The 16,975-nt window shown below is 49.4% G+C and overlaps 1 protein-coding gene across 2 annotated transcripts in view; it reads left to right on the forward strand.

Annotated features, from left to right (window-relative positions):
- Nucleotides 1-2,950: 2,950 nt before the first annotated feature.
- Nucleotides 2,951-16,975, forward strand: part of VSTM4 (V-set and transmembrane domain containing 4) — a 95,638-nt gene continuing 81,613 nt past the window's right edge. For both annotated transcript variants that reach the window (XM_032837823.1, XM_032837834.1), the window contains exons 1-2: nt 2,951-3,036; nt 10,790-11,188. In XM_032837823.1, coding sequence (XP_032693714.1) covers nt 2,982-3,036; nt 10,790-11,188 — 454 coding nt within the window. In that variant the 5' untranslated portion in view covers nt 2,951-2,981. The remainder of the gene's footprint in view (nt 3,037-10,789; nt 11,189-16,975) is intronic.

Genomic DNA, 16,975 nt, shown 5'->3' on the forward strand with positions numbered 1-16,975 from the left:
CCTGTGATAGTTCAAGTGTGCAACTGACTGCTTTTGGGGGTGAAATGCTGGCAGGCCGTATGGAGGAAATCTCAAAAACTACTCGTATAATTCCAGACTGAAAAAATAACCCAGAAATCTGCCCAACACCGTAGAAGGGGGTGTTTACTTTTCCTTGGTGCTTTAATTTAGGGATATAATTGCTGTACACGAAATCAAGCTGATTCTTGAACCATGCCATGCTCTCATCTCAGACCTAGGTTTTAGCAGACGACTGTGTAAGGAAAGAGGAGAGACTAGATATTTTGAGGGAATTCGGATTTCTAAGATTCTTTTGGTGGTGACTGATAGAATCCAGATTAGCTGAGGAGGGTTTCCACATCGCTCAGTGTCCACAGGGACCCGTATCAACTTTAGAATAGTCTGGATCCTCATCCAGAAACTCCAGATAAGGATTTTCAAAAGAGGTAATTAAAAAAATAACTGGCTTGCAGTATTATTCTTTTAATTCAAAACAGTATTATTCTTCTAATTCTAACTCAGACCTGATAGAGTCAGGGGATGGGCAAATACATCAGTGGAGGATTTTCAAGTCTTAAGCTGGGGAGGGAGTGGGCAGGTGGCAGGGTGAGGGCCTTTGCTACTGTGGTCCAGAGCCAACTGAAATATCTAGTCTCCTCTGGGTCGCTGATTGCTTCTCCCATGGGGAATGGGTATATTTTCCCATTCCTGTGCCATGCAGCACAGGTCGTACCAAGATGGTCCAGTAGATTATTTGGGAAACTGAAAAGTACTAAGAGAGCACACGGTTGAAAACAGAACAATGTCACATATCACAGTAGCACAAAAAAAGCACTTTCCAGCCCCAAATCTCCAGCATAGCTCCAGAGAAAGCAAAGCCAAGAGTGGGCACTTAAGTCTAATGCTGGATTGGATATCCACTCAATCATCTGGGGAGAGACTGATGTTTAGAAAAGATCCAATGATCAAAGCAGGAATTGGCTCCTTCAAGTGTGACCAACATGTGTAAGGGGCTCCTTCTACTTTCCACTGACTAGAAGAGTAAATTGCAAGCACGAAGTGTGAAGGGAGGTCACGGCAGACACTGAGCAGTCCTGCCACCCCCTTAGCTCACTGTCCACATCTTGGACCGTCACGTGGACATGCCATTTTACATATGTCGCCTTCATCTGGAAAGTAAAGTGCAGAGATATTACATCGCCAAAGGACCCCACACTGTCACCCAGGGTCAGGTGCTGGTTGGCTTTCGGAGCCAACACTCTTCTTCCGACACAAAGGCAGGGTCCCATGTCAGACACTTGGGGGCCCACAGAGCCCTGGGCAGGTCTGCAGTCCTCTTTGAGCCTGAGTTTACTAATCTGAAAAATGGAGCCTGGGACCTCACAGGAAGGGGGAACAAGGCTTATTTACTTACAGTTTCCAAGCTCTGGTCTGGAAGCCTCCTAGGAATATTTGCCTGGGGTGATGGATCCAGTTGGACACGAGTTCTTGTCCTTACTTCTTTCTTGTCCTTGGCTTCAGACCCAGAGACCTTGCAGCCAGCTTACCACCGACTGCTCAGGACATTTCAGCAGTAGGGGGCCACTCCGTCCAGTCTGGCTACCTTGACGGTGGGTCCAGTTACCACAGGGGCCTGCTCTATGGAACAGTCTCCCAGCTAGAAAAGCCCTTGGGGACCAGGGGCCTCATGAAGTGTCTGGGATTTGGAAAGATCACAAAGGCTTGTACCCACTGGTATTGTACCCACTGGGGCTGTGGATGGTCCCTCTGGGACAGGCCTTGTGGCTCAGCACCAGGGGGCACCACTACCTCTCTCTCCACACTTTCCCCATCCCTCTTCTGCCCTTAGAGCAAAGGAGAGGGGACCCTGTTCTTCTGTAGGGGTCCACTGCCAAGCAGGACCTACCTTTTCCCCACAAAGACCATCCTTGACAGACACACAGGGAACATAGCTAATATGTACTGTTCTTGCTCTAGAGATGCTGGACTAAACATATCAGTCGGGCTCAGACCCCAAGTTTAGAACCACGGCGAGGAGACCGGTATTGGCTCAGAGTGACCTGGGCTGAGGGGCCTTGTCCCCACTCCCTTGCTGTGTGACTGAGTCAGCTCTTTTGTCTTTCTGACTCAGCTTCATTATCTATAATGATAATTGCAATGATAGCTGACATTCATGGGCCAGGGGCCAGGGGCTGTGCCTTAACTGGAGCTGTCTCACTTGATGTCGAACACCCCATAATGGATGTGCCTCTTTCCCCATTGCACAGATGGAACAAATAGAGGCATGGAGATTAAGGAACTGTCCCAGGGTCTTACAGTGCCAGGATTCAGTAACATGGCACAAAGTACTTAGCCCAGGCTGTAGTTGAGTGGACTCTGAGTGGTCATTGGTTTTAACAGTGTCCACACACACTCTGAACTTACCTGTTGTGGACCCTCTCAGTTCTCCAGGATTTTCCAGCTCATTCCTGACATCCCCCACACCCAGCTCAGGGCAGCGGAAGAGGGCTTTTTCCTCCCTCAGCTGCTCCTTGACTTGCTGTGGAGAGACGCTGGGAATCCGGTTAGCCTCCGGTCCCAGCAGCCACCTCATTTGGGGGCCGCACCCCCCAACCCCCTGTCCCAACAGCCCCAAACTCCAAGCGCCCTTCCCCGTAGCAATAACTGTGGGTGATGCAAAGGGACCGCGAAGCCCACTCCATCTGTGCCTTCCCGGCGTCCAGCGATCCCCCTCAGAACCTCAGTTTCCTCATCTGTGAAGTGGGGGTGGCGACAAGGAGCCGGCCACAGGTCGCTGGGCAAGCCGATGGCAGGGGGCCCTCCTGGCCCCCTGCGTCACGCGGCACCCAACAGCCCGGGGCCCGCGGGAGGGGCGGGCCGGGGCCGGGGGCGGGCGCGGCACGGGGCGGGCTAGCGGCGGGGCCGGGCCGGGCGGGCGGCGGCTCTGCTGGGGCGTCACAGCGCCGGGCGGCGGCGGGGAGATGCGGCTCCTGGCGCTGGCGGCGGCCGTGCTGCTGGCGCGGGCTCCGGCCCCGGGTAAGCGCGGCGGGGCCAGGGCGCGCGGGTGGGGCGAGGGCAGCCCGCGCCGGGGAGGCCGGAGCTCTGGGCCGGGGGCTTGGCGGGGAGGCCCTGCCGCCTCCCGGGCCGCCCCCTCCCCGTCCGCGCCCGGCGGGGCCCGGGTTCCGCGGGTCTCTGTGGCCGCGCCAGCCCTGCGGAGCGCGGCGGCGCCTTCCCGGCTCCCTGCGGCCGCCGTGCGGGGACCCCTTCCTGCCTCCGCCCGGGCCCCGCGGCTACGCGGGCACTCGCCACAGCCCCCGCGCCCTCCGGGGACCGGGCCTTAGGGGGCTAGACTGAAACAGGGGCGCGCCGGCTCTAGCTGTTAGTTTGCTTGCTTGCTTTCTCCAGGACAGCCAGGACCAACAACAGTTGGCAGGCTGGACTGGCAGCAACTTTCCTCTACTTCTGCGGAGAGTTTTCGGAGGGGCTGGATGTGCCCCGGCAACGCGGGCTTGTCCGCGGGCGGCTTGCGGGAGCAGGCCGAGGGAGACACCGTGTCCGCGCCTGGAAGAAGTGGGACCCTTTCCCGGAGCACCCTGCTTTAGGAAAGCCCCTACCTGCACTGCCGGCTCTCTCTTGGGGTTGCTGCCCTCATTTCTAAGTTGATTCCCCGAGTCCTGCCCGCCTGCCTCGGAGCTGGAAAGTCCACGTTGGCTAGAATAATAGTTAATAATGACTGTTTCGATGGCTCTTACATTTCTTGGGTGCCTGTTGGGTGCCAGGTGTCCCGCTACACATGATCTCATTTAATCACAGCAGCACTTTAATCACGTCAAAAAGCAAATATATATATCCAGCTGCTTTGAAAACATTAACTCAATTTGCCAGTAACCTCTGGAGGAGGTGCTGTTAGTATGCTCATTTTATAAATGATGAAACTGAGGCACAGGCCCAGAAATCGGCTTGGCTTAAGTCACAGGTCTTTTGAGTTGTGGAGCAGGGATTTGAATCCCGGGAGCCTGGTGCTAGCCTTTGCTCATTCCGTCGAAGGTGTGTTTTGTCAATAAGGAAGCTGATGCTCAGAATTAAGTGATTTTTCCAAGGGTGACCCACCTACCAAGTGGAGGAGCTGGCATCTGAGCCAGCATAGGTCAGAGTCTGAGCAGGAAGAACTTGGATCACAGTGGGCAGAAATTCACCGGTTGTCCCCTGGCGACCAGAGCAGCCCGATTTTCTGGGGAATCTGAAATTGGTGCTGTGGGAAATGCTTTTGTCATCCTTGTCATTGTCTTGACCAACTGTGACTGGAGGTTTGATTGGGGTGTTGATTGGGGTGGTTGGACCAGGACAGCTATGGTGGAGTAGCCAGCAGCAAACAGGATATAACCTTACCCCTCCAGGCTCCCCAACCACCTTCGTGATCACAGGTGTTATCAAGGAGGGCATCCCCAGAGATTGACTTTTGGGGGGGAGTCAAGGACATTTTTATGTTTTCGGGAGACGTCAGGAGGCTTGAGAGCTGCAGTTTGGGGTCCTTTAGAGTCTGCCCTGGCTGTGCCCAAGGCCATGTGGTGGCTCATCACGACAGTCCTGCTTGTGTGGCACAGGCTGAATGCCTCCTCCTGCTGAGCATTTGCCCACGACCCCTGGCCACGATCCCCCACGGCGGACCTGGCAGAGAGCTGCCTTACACATAGGTCCTGACTCTTAGCCGCTGCACTTTCCTACTTCTTGATTTGGGGGCAGAGGGGGACCTTAGCCGTCGCTGGTCCAAACCCTCATTTTACAGGAAAGGAAACTGAGGGGCAAAATATTTCCTAAAGGCCAAGCTGTGGTCCGGAGTGGTGGCTGAGAATTGCTTTGAAGCCAGATGGCTTGTGTTCAAATTCCAGCTCTGCCGAGTTCTGTGTGCTTGACCAGTGGGCTTAGTGTCTCCAGAAAATGAGGATAAACATGATATAAGGATCAATCGGGCAGATAAACCTAAAGTGCTTGGAACAACGCCTGGCCTGGAGTTCACACGCAGCTCGTGGTAGCCTTTGTCATTGGTCAGGGTCCTGTGTTTGTCCCGGATGACAGCTATTTTCGGGGGATGGGATAATGCGAATGCCACAGCCCATAGGCTAGGTCTGGTAGCACCTCTGCTTGGTGCAGATACATACAGGCTCCCAGTGCCATGCGCTTTTAAATAATACAATTGTATTTCTTTCAGAGATGTATTTGCCAGGAGTTCAGGCTATCTTTTTGATAAGAATGAGATTTTTGCTGCTGATGGGTACCTAACCTACCATTTGCATTATTTTTGTTTGTTTTAAATTTTTTTTCAGTGTTCCAAAATTCATTGTTTATGCACCATACCCAGTGCTCCAAATGCAGAAACTTCTGGCCGAGTGGGGTCAGGGAAGAAGGAGAGCCTGGGGCCCTGAAGGCTGAGTTGGAGTTAAAGGCATAAAATTCAGGGCAGCAGCAAGAGGAACGATCTGAGTGAGTGGGAGCCGTTTCTCCAGGACAGAGAAGGAGTGTGGGGCACAGAGTCACCAACACATCACTGGTGGCCCTACCCCTGTCTGGGTCCCAGGCCATGTGGGCGCCTTGTTTCTGTTAGACGTCCTACAATAACCTGCAGCTGGAAATTGCCCTCCTCCACTGCGTGGCCAGGGCTGGAGGGAGAGGCCCAGGTTTTATACTAGATGAGTAGGTTGTATACTGTTTGGTACAGGGATGTACTTTTAAGCTGTTCTCAGAGCTGCATTAGTCCTTCTCACGACGGTATACAAAAGGGAGCAAGAGGGTTAGACCCCAGAAATCCTCTCCGCAGAAATTTAATTCATAGATTGTGGGATTCAGTGCAACATGAAAATGTGCAGTCCCTGATTCAAAATTTCTAGAGAGTGACAACAGAGATGGAACCAAGCAGTGGGCCCCTGCCAGTGCAGGGCCCCGGATGACTGTGGATCTCACACACCCCAGAAGCCCGCCCTGCTCACAGGTCGGCACGTGTCACTCTCTGTTGCCTTCTCCTGCCTGGCTTTCAGAGCTTAAGACGAATATTAGTATTTGAAGGTATTTCCTCATTGGAGCTGACACTCACCTTGCCAGGCATCATTTTCTAGTTTTTCAGAGGAGGAAACTGAGGCTCTCAGGGCCTCACATCTAATAGCACCAAGTTTCCATCCCTGCTCTATTGAACGCCAACCCCCAGCTCTCTGCCCGGCACCATTAAGCCACTGCGAAAGGCTGGGCGGTGAGAATCCCAGTGCCCAGCCCACTTGGGGGAGGGATCCTTGTGGCCAGAATCCCGTTTGCTCTGTTTCATTCACCCTCTTCCCTGCCCATGTTGTCGTATTCCTCCTTTAAGAACTGGCCTCAGAGGGGTCCTTATTGGGGTAGAAATTTCCCTCCTGAGATCTACCTGCAGGCCCGGTGGCTTTCTGGGTCATTGTGTGGTGCCCTTCACCAGACGATGCTGTGCTTTCTCCCTCTGGCCTGCACTACCTTCCTTGTGCCTCAGGGTCTTTGCACAGGTGGCAACCCCTCTCTCCCAGGAAGGTCACTCTTTTCTATTCTCCTGAATTTTTTAAAAAAATTATTTATTTACTTATTTTTTTGACAGAGAGAGAGAGAGCATGCCCAAGTAGGGGGAGTGGCAGGCAGAGGAAGAAGGAGAAACAGGCAGCTGGATGTGGGGCTCGATCCGAGGAACTTGGGATCATGATCTGAGCCGAATGCACATGCTTAACTCACTGAACCACACAGGTTCCCCTGCTCTCCTGAATTTTATGTCATTAACCCCAACTCAGCCTTTAGCTCACAGTCACTTCCCCAGAGTCTCCTTCTTCCCTGACCCCACAGACTAGATCGGGACCTTGCCCTGATTTTTAAAAGCCTTGCAACTTATCTCTGTACCATGTGACACTGTTTGTCGTTCCTCCTGTGTCCTTTTCCCCTGGCACCGGCTGTCTCGCCCACTGGACCCTCAGGTCCATGAGGTTAGGAATGCTGTCTTCTTTGTGCAGTGACTGGCTCAAGGCTGTTGCTCAGGAAGTATTTGTTGAGTGATTAAGTGAACAAAGCATAGGCTGGGACAGAAGCTGGAGGAAGTGGGAACCCTGGGCACAGAGGAGCCTGGGGCGGGGTGGGGTGTGGGGTGGCAGGGGAGAGGTTGGGGAATCTACCTCCCATCTCAGTTCCCTGCAATGCAGGGTCACAAAGCAAGAAATTCAGTTCTTCTCTGGGTGAGAGTTTTTGACAATTCTCCATCCTAGGCCAGGAGAGGGGAGACCACCCTGCTTGGAGGGTGACACTCATCCTCCCGTCTTGAGCTGGCTTGGTCTTTGTTTGCTTGGCTTGCCCCTCTGCCCTGCAGGGTGGGTGTATGCTCTGTCATTCAGACAGATCCAGAAGAGAAAGGCCTGGACTCCCACGGGCACTGCCTTCTGGCCAGCCTGACTCCATACATTGGTTGGTGTTGCCCTTGCTTCCTACCCTCCTGACTCCCACCTGCTATGTTCTCTGCTGAGCATGGGCAGGGGGGTTGGGGGGGCGTGGCTGCAGTGAGGCAGATGCCGAGTGATGCTGTCTTTTCTAGTATTTAACTAAATATCTAGTTCAGCTGTTATCTGCTAGGCACTGGAGCCTCTAGCTGCAGTTTTCCCCCTCCCCACTCAGGCCGGCACAGGAACTGTGTTTGCTGGGTTTCAACCAGCCATCTCCAGTGCCAAAGAAAGGGTGCTACTGGGAACACCTGGCTTTCAAGGAAGGCTCATCGCAGGCCTGGAGACAACTGAGAGCCTGTGTTCTCTAGCAAAACTTTATGCCCCTGAGGGGCCCTTGGCCCTGAATTTCAGTAGCTCATGCTTTTCAGCTGACCGTGGGTGTAAATATCTGGGTTGGTGACAGGCGTGTGGCCGAAACGAGCCTTCCTATCAACAAGGTTGTATGGCTTGCTAGGGTTGTCGGAACAAAGTGCCACGAATCTCACACATTTGTTCCCCACATCCTGGAGGCCTGAAGTGTGAGTTCAAGGTGTCGAGAGGGTTGGTTTCTCTCGAGGCTCCCTGTTTGGCTTCCAGATGGCCATGTGCTCCCTCTGTCCTCACATGGGCAGCCTTCTGTGCGTGCACGTGTCTGTGTCCAGAGTTCTTCTTATAAGGACATCGTGCATGTTGGATTAAGGCTCTCTCTAATAGCTTCATTTTAATTTAATCACCCCTAGAAAGGTCCTATCTCCGAAGACAGTCACATTCTGAGGAGTGGGGGTTCGGGCTTTCAACATATATATGAATTCGCGAGCACATTAGGGTCTTTGCACTTTGCTGGGAGAAGCCTGCGTGGCCCATTTGTAAGAGGATATAGGGCTAAATGAAGGCGGAGAGGTGCCCTGGTAAAGAGAAAAGGAGGGGTCCTTTTAGGCAGATGGTTCCATCCACTGGCTTTCCAGGGAGCTGCTGACTCCTGGTCTGAGCTGCAGAAGTGGAAAGGTTACTCTTTTGCCTCCAGGATGGAATCTGTCCTCCCATGGGAACCGAGCACTTGGCACATTCTCCTGGTTTCAGTCACTATAAATAATCCCTCTTTCACCCAGCGTTAATGGGAGGAGACTGGGGTGTGGGGTCTGGGCTCGCTCATCCCACCCATCTTGTTTCAATTTCCTGCCTTCCCCAGTTCTCCCCTTGACTCCAGCCGGGGGGGGGGGGGGTTTGGGGGTTGGGGGGGGCTTGGGGGCGGGAAAAGCTGGGCTTCAGTTCTGGAAGCCAGCTGCCACTCGCTCTCTGCTGCTCTCTGTCTGCCGATCCCTGATCCCCGGGGCAGCTGCTGGAGTGGGTCAGCCTGGTGTCCCTGCTGTGGCCCGTGGGGACTTCAGACAGGGCCTTAACAGCCTGGAGGGACTTGGACTAATTTAATAGAGCATCTGGGCAAGGTGTAGGGCAGATGCATGAGATGCAGGGGAGACAGTGGGAGCATTTCCTCTTCTTTTTTCCTACATGAGCACTTTCTGTCACAGGGAGATCGTTACTAGAGAACCTGCACTTTCCTTAGTTGCTGATGCTCTTTGTTCCCCAAGTATGTCCCAGGGCTGGCTTTGTCCTTTGTGGCCGTAGACAGAGACAGTCTCATTCTTTTCCACAAGGACAGTCCAGCCCAGCACCAACCTTTTTCTTGTGAGTTTATAACCCTCTATTTTTCAAGGCAATGAGAGATTGTCAGGATGTGGGAAAACTGAATGATGGCCCCCGACGAGGTCTGTGTCCTAACTCCTGGAACCTGTGAATGTTACCTTACGTGGCAAGAGGTACTTAATGGAGGTGATTAAGGATGGACCTTGGAGTATGCTGGAGTGTCCTGGTGGGCCTGACTTCTGAGAGCTGGGAAAGAAAATGAGAGGAAGTGGACCCTTCCGTCCTATCTCTGAACGTATGCAGTTTATGAACACAACAGCGGAAGCCATTTAGGAGGATGAGATTATTGCCTGGACTTCTTCCGTGAAGAATATTTTTCTCGGGAGCCTTTCCAACTCCGACAGACACACGGCCTCTTCCCAGTGGAAGGTTCTGGTCTTTCCTGATCACTTTTTCATCCTTCCTCCTTGCTCACCTGCAGCGTTGGCCAGAGTTCAAAGCTTTTGCTGACCCTCACATCAGGACCCAAGCCCCTTCATGTGATCAGAGGTGACATTTGGGGCTGAGAGCCGTGGCTCGAGATGACCCCAGGGCCCCCTGCTGGTGTGGTGGGGCAGGCAGGGGTTGGGCAGCTGGCAGTGCAGAGGGAGGATGGGGGACCTGGGGTAAAGACGCACTGGCCGTCAGGTTCTGTTCGGAAACAGCCTCTGGGTTCCACCTACAAGCTGACGGCTCCAGCGGTGAGCTCCAAGGCAGGACGGCCACACGGCTTAGTCCCTGTTGTCACCATGTAGTGAGTCTTCCAGGGGGGAGGCCTCTGTGTGAGGTCTGCTGGTCTGGCTGCTTTGGGTGGGTGTTGGGGGGGCTCCCTCCAAGATCAGCTTGGGGGGCAGAAAGGCAATTCAGGAGGGGCAGACCTTGGAGTGGATCTAAAGCAAAAAACAAAGGACAGGAAGGAGTAGACCAGGTCTGGAATTTTGGAGCATCTTCTGAGTTTCTGAGGGGGTTCTCTCCCTCCTCCCTGTTCCTGGGTTCCTTCATTCTTTATTCCTGCACTGTAGCTCTGAGACCGTGGACCCTAAGTCTACAAAAGACTTAGACACTGAGAAACCTCTGCTGTTCCAGCTCTTTGGTCCTAGTTCAATGTCTGCCTGACCAGCCCTGATGCCCTGCCTTGGTTACAGTGGAAATCACTGAGACAGGGCAAGGGACTTGGAAGGGCAGCTCCTGGACCCACAACATTGCTGTCTCAGGCAGGTGATGAAACTGATCAAAAGTGGACCCTGGGAGGCAGGCTGGTGGATGGGATGTGCGCTGGAAATGTTTAAGGGATTCCAAAAACCCAAATCTTTATGTGAAATTTCCCAAGTGTTGAATGTCACCAACTAATTGATGAACATTTTCAACTATGTCTGGGCCAAGTGGTCAGGGGCTTTTCATGTGGATGGGACTGTCCCATGGATGAGGATGTGGGAGCCCACAGAAACTCCCTGTCCCTGCCATGCTCCAGAAGGGCTCCTCCTGTCCACCACAAAGGCACAGAGTGAGTGTGGAGGGGATCAGGGTGGCCTGCCCCTCTGGCCATGCACATGGCTCCTGGAGAAAAGACGGACAGTGTGTCCTTCCGGAGAAAGGCGGTGGCCATGCTCATCATCTTCCTTTTTTCTCTGCAGAGGTGTGTGGGGCCCTCAATGTCACCGTGTCCCCGGGGCCTGTGGTTGACTACCTGGAGGGGGAAAATGCCACTCTTCTCTGCCATGTCTCCCAGAAGAGACGGAAGGACAGCTTGCTGGCCGTGCGCTGGTTCTTCGCACGCCCCAACGCCCAGGAAGCCTTGATGGTTAAGATGACCAAACTCCGGGTGGTGCAGTACTACGGGAATTACAGCCGCAGCGCCTTCCGGCAGAGGCTGTGCCTCCTGGAGGAGAGGCGCGGGGCACTCTACACGCTCTCTGTTTTGACCCTCCGGCCAGCAGATCAAGGGCATTACGTCTGCAAAGTCCAGGAGATCAGCAAGCACAGGAATAAGTGGACCGCCTGGTCCAACGGTTCCTCAGCGACGGAAATGAGAGGTAAGGGCCTCTCTGCTCTTTGGGGAGATAAGGGGGGCACAGATCAGTGGTCCTTCTTCTAATTGGCGAGATAGGGGCCCCCAGATGGCTCTGCTGGGCTAGAATGCATCTTCATGGTTTCTGTGGGCCACAGCCACGTGAGCTAGGCTTGGGGATGAGGACAGATCTTTCCTTGGACACTGGGGCTAGCAAGTGCCTGGCCCCATCCTGCCCAACATGGCCCTGGGCAAAACCTTTATGTCTAAAAGATTGGACTGGCTGTGTGTGTGCTTTGCCTCCAGCTCAGATCCGTGCGGCCTTGGTTGCTTAGGCTGGAGTGGGGGAGGCCTGCGTCGGGAAATCCTGATGTCAGTTTCCAGGCCTCAGAGCAGGGCATGCTGGTGGCTCTGATCTGTTGCCCAGAGGAATTGGTCCAAGCCCCCGGCAACATCTCACTGAGAAATTCATCTAAAAGTGGGCAAAGGACCAGAAGTAGCCCACTCTTCCTGGAGAAAGATAGGAGGTATCAGCTGTGTTCTGGAACATCTTAGCTACCAAGCCCCACATTCGAAGGTTATCATTTTTTTATCACAAATGTTCTACTGTTTCAGTAAGACTAGTTATGGTGTGCTAAATATTACATTTTTGATTGCTTTGAACTTGAATTTGGTCTGGTACAAGATTAAGAGGATCACAAAGTAAAGCTGATGGTCTCAAATGTGAGAAAGAATCTAATTTTATTATATACATGTAATATAATAGTAAAGGCATTAGTGATGTGGCTTTGATAAGCTTTTTTTTTTTTTGAAAGGATAAAACTCAGTTGTGAAGGGTTTTTTTTTTTTTAAATGGAAGAAGAAGGAGTATTTTTAATATCCTGTATGAATAAGGGACGTGTTAAAGCAGATAATTTATGTAGAGAGTGGTTAGTACAACTTTATTTGCCTTTGGAGTTTCCTCATTATAATGTTCTTAAGCAGGGAATGATGTATTATCTGAAATGTGTATTTTTTTCTCCCTAAGCAAATTCATTCAAGAAAACAAATGACTATTAGTATAAATATATCTTTTGGCACAGAAAACAGAAAAATGCATCAGATGACCAAGGGCCAAGGAGGGAATTCACTCTGAATATCAGTTGGCTCTGAAACACAAGATCTTAAACGTGTCCTTTTTATGTTTATGTCACAGTATATTCTGGAATTGTACACTACATCTCTTGGTAGTAAGGACTCTGTGCAATTAAAATAGATGAAAAGTTCCTTGCCTTCAAGTGCCGTCATCTGCACTTTTCACATTTAATGTGAATCTACTTTCATGGAGTGAAGGCGGGTTCCTTCTAGAACATTTACTTAGGTACTTGCTCCCCAAACCTGAGGTGGTTCATAAGGTTTCACTTGAAATACAGACCCTTGTCCTCCTTCTCCCCCTTCCCCCTAATCCCCTTCCTCCCTCCCTCCTTCCTGTTCCCACTCTCTGAACCTCTTTTTTCTTCTTCCTCTCCTTTTCTTTCCATCTCCTGGACCTCCCATTTCTGACTCTTCCTTCCCCTCCTCCTTCCCCTTCCCCTCACTTCCTCTTTCCCTTGTCTCTCTGTCGGTCTCACGCTCATCCCCCACAGGCCCTGGAAGTGGTTCTAATCTCACAGCAGAGCTGGGCCTCCCCAGCTGCCTCTGCCCTAACTCAGAGCCTCCTGCTCCTCGCACTGTCTCAGCCTCTGGGAAGGGCTGTGGTTTTTCAACAGGACGATCGGACACCTTAGAAAGTGATGACCATACCTTCTAGAGCATTCCACGTAGGCTTCAAGGGGACTACACCAGGAAGGTAAAGAAAAGATGACTCTACATAAATGACCTGAAAGCAGACTGGCTTGTTTAGGTTGGAAAATGTCTGTCCCAGGCTGGGGGCAGAGTGCGGAAGCTTGGCTCACTGTCCTTCTCTGCAAGGCCCAAGGCGGAGAAGAGGCCCCTGGCTCCAACCTCCCGGGGCACCATTTCCCCAGGCCCTTTTCCTTGCTCATTTCCATGAGCCTTATTTTCCTAAATCTTCACCTCATATTAATAATTGTTATACGGAAAACCAGAACAAAAACAAACACAATGAAAAGTCCTGTGGGCAAATACTTTTGGGCTATAACACTGAATAGCAATTCTCACAAGTGTTTTTGGAGTGAGCGCCTTTCCTCCTCTGGGCTCCGGAGTCCCTCTGTTCTAAGGAACTCACTTTGCTCTCCTTCCTGAAGTCTTCTCAAGCCATTCACAGGAGCAGGGCAATTTTCTCGGGAATACTTTTATTTATTTTTTTTTAAAGGATTTATTTATTTATTTATTTGACAGAGAGATCACAAGTAGGCAGAGGCAGGCAGGGGGTGGGGAAAGCAGGCTCCCCGCTGAGCAGAGAACCCGATATGGGGCTCAATCCCCCGACCCTGAGATTATGACCTGAGCCGAAAGCAGAGGCTTAATCCACTGAGCCACCCAAGCACTCCTCGGGAATGCTTTTAACACTACCCCTGTCCCCTGCCCTTGACCATGGACTGTCACACTCTCTTTCTTGCATTGTTTTTAATGTGAGATAAAATTGCTGGTCTTCCACTGTAAAGTCCCAGGAAGAATGGTTGAAACGCCGTGTCTTCTCATCTCACCGTTGCCAAAGGAGGTTGGCTGGTGAATGAATGAACGCCCTTTGATAACATGTCTTGCTACCAATACATGAGGGAAGCAAGACTTGGTCGATAACGTAACCTTCTCTGGGAGAAGTCATCTCTTTTTCCTTGGCCTATTCCAATTGTACATCTCGTTCGAGGCGCTTCTCTATCCTTCCTCTTTCTTCAGGACTTCTTTTTGCATGCTAGCCCACCGAGATTACATCCTAACATCCTCAGGGGCACTGCTGTCCCCAGAGGTAATCATTGTCCATGGTGTGGTCTGCCTCCATCAAGTCCCTCTTCTGTGGGCATTAGTGCCTGCCCCCACACATATATTCCAATAACACCAGACTTCATGCCTTATAAGTATTGCCGATGTTATTTATGCTCTTTTTTGTAAGTGATATTACATAGTCAGACGACACCAAACTGTATGCCATCATCCCTCTAGTGATGAAGTCTCAGAAATGTCCAATTTTTCATTAACATAACAAGTGCTTCAGTGAACATCCTTCTACACATTTTCAAGTGTGTCTTTTGAATTCCTGGAAAGAGAATTGCTAGGCCTAAGGCCATGCATATTTAAATTTTTAATAGACAATGCCCATATGCTCTCCAAAAAGATCTTACAAATTTATACTCTGACCATCATTGCATGATAGGGTCTATTTCCCTGAAGCCTCATTATCGATGGATATTATTAATCTTTTTCATTATTTATCCTGGTGATGGGAAAAAGAATATTTCATTGTTGTTTTAATTTCGATTATTATATTCAATACAATTTAATTTTAATTATTGTATTCAATTACTAGTGAGGTTGAACATCTCATCATATGTTTATTGACTGTTTAAGAAAATTTCTTCTGTTGGGGCTCCTGGTGCCACAGCCAGTCAAGTGTCTGACTCTTGGTTTTGTCTCAGGTTGTGGGGTTGAGCCCCTTGTTTCTCTCAGGTTGTGGGCTCTGCGCTCAGCATGGAGTCTGCTTGGGATTCTCTTTCTCCCTCTCTCTGTGTCCCTTCCACTTGTGCTCTCTCTCACTCTCTCTGTTTCTCTCTTTAAAAATAAATACATAAACCTTTAAAAGAAAGTTTTCTGTCAATTGCCTGTCCCTAACCTTTGCCTATTTTTCAGTTGCTTGCTGTCTTTTTCATACACATATATATTTTTCTGATCATTAATTCTTTAGCTGTTATGTATGGTACAAAATTTTCTTCCTATTTGTTACTTATCTTTACACTTTGTTTATTTTTTTTAACCACATGGATATTTTACATTTTCAAGATATTTATTTTGTCAAATTTGCCAGGGTTCTTTTTCCCTTTATGGTATTCCTTTTTTCAGTTGTATTTTTTTACTGAGATATAATTTATTCAATAAATTGCACATGGTACCTTGATTTCATATATTATCTGGGAGGGTATTTCCCACCCACACTTACAAAAGTATTTTCTGTATTTTTCTTTAATATTTTTAAAGGATTAAAAGAAAGTTTTACTCCTTTATCTCTTTAGAATCCACTTTTTTGAAAGATTTTATTTATTTGACAGAGAGACAGCGAGAGAGGGAACACAAGCAGGGAGAATGTGAGAGGGAGAAGTGGGCTTCCCACTGAGTAGGGAGCCCGATGCAGAGCTTGATCCCGGGACCCTGGGATCATGAGCTGAGTGGAAGGCACATGCTCAATGAATGAGCCACCCAGGCACCCCTGAAATCCATTTTCATATAAGGTGTGGAATAATTAACTAACTTTTTGTTTCCAAATGGCTGTCTTTTTGTCCCTACATTATCTATTGAACAGATAAAATTTCCCTGTTTTGAAATGCTACGATGTCATGAGCAAAATTCCTACATTTAAATGCAAACTCCATACTCACAGATAAAGCACTATTTTAATTATTAGAGGATAGGGCAAGTCTCATTATTTTTTAAATAAATGTTTTGCCTAGTCTCATTTAGTTTTTCCTTCAGCTGATCTTACATAGTTTTGTAGAAATTATGTTGGGGTTTGACTTTATTGGAATTTAATTGACTTTATAAATTACTTTGGCATGGTCTTTATGATTTTTTCTTTTTCCTTTTTTTTTTTTTTTTTTTTTAAGAAAGGGAGAGAGAGAGAGGGGCCAAAGGGGAGGGAGAAAGAGAGAGAATCTTAATCAGGTTCCACTCCCAGTGTAGAGCCCAGTGTGGGGCTTAAGACCTGAGATCATGACCTAAGCCAAAATCAGAAGTCAGATGCTGAACGTACTTAGCTACTCAGATGCCCAATGTCTTTATGATTTTAAATGTTCCTATCCACAGAACTAGTACATTCCTTCATGCATGCAGGGTGGGTTTTTCTTTTTAAGTCTTTCAGTAAAAGATATCTTAACATGAGTCTGGAATATTTTTAGTATGTTTATTTCTAGGTATTGCACACTTGTAAATAGGATCTATCCCTTCTTACATGCATACACACACACACACACACACACACACATACCTCTTTTAAATTGGTCATTACTGATGTATAGAAAAGTTGTTGGCTTGCATTTGGCAACATAGTGACTTATTTTTTTTTAATATACACTTTTTCAGTTGCTTCTCAAGAATGTCTGCAAATTGATATGTCACTGTTTTAGCTAACCTTATTGCACTGATCAGGACTTTGGGGGAAGTGAGTCATCTACCTGCACTCTTTTTGTTAACAGCGCTAGGAATTTTAATTTTACCATTTGGGCTTTTATCTTGACCATATTTTCTCATATAGCTCACGTAGCCACTGCTAGGGATGGTCAGTTCTCTACTGAAAAACCAGCTTTGAGGTATCTGTGACTTTTTCATGATCCCCGCTAGTAAACTTATCAGAAAAGCAATTGGGATTGACCTGCCAATGGCTCTTAGTAATTTACCTTTTCCTTTTTAAATTTCTTAAAACACTTTAAAAAATCCATTCTAAAGAAATGAGCTATCGAGCCATGAAGACATCAAGGGACCTGAAATGCTTTCTGTGCAGTGAATGAAGCCAGTCTGAAAAGCTGCGTACTGTGTGATTCCAACCATATGTCATTCTGGAAAAGGCAAAACTATGGAGACAGTACAAAGATCCGTGGTTGCCAGAGGTTTGGTGGAGGGAGGAATGAACAGGTGGAACACAGAGCATTTTTGCAGCAATGAAAAC

This window comes from Lontra canadensis, unplaced genomic scaffold (assembly GCF_010015895.1).
Source record: "Lontra canadensis isolate GAN:19392208 unplaced genomic scaffold, GSC_riverotter_1.0 scaffold3, whole genome shotgun sequence".
In the NCBI taxonomy this organism is placed as follows: domain Eukaryota; kingdom Metazoa; phylum Chordata; class Mammalia; order Carnivora; family Mustelidae; genus Lontra; species Lontra canadensis.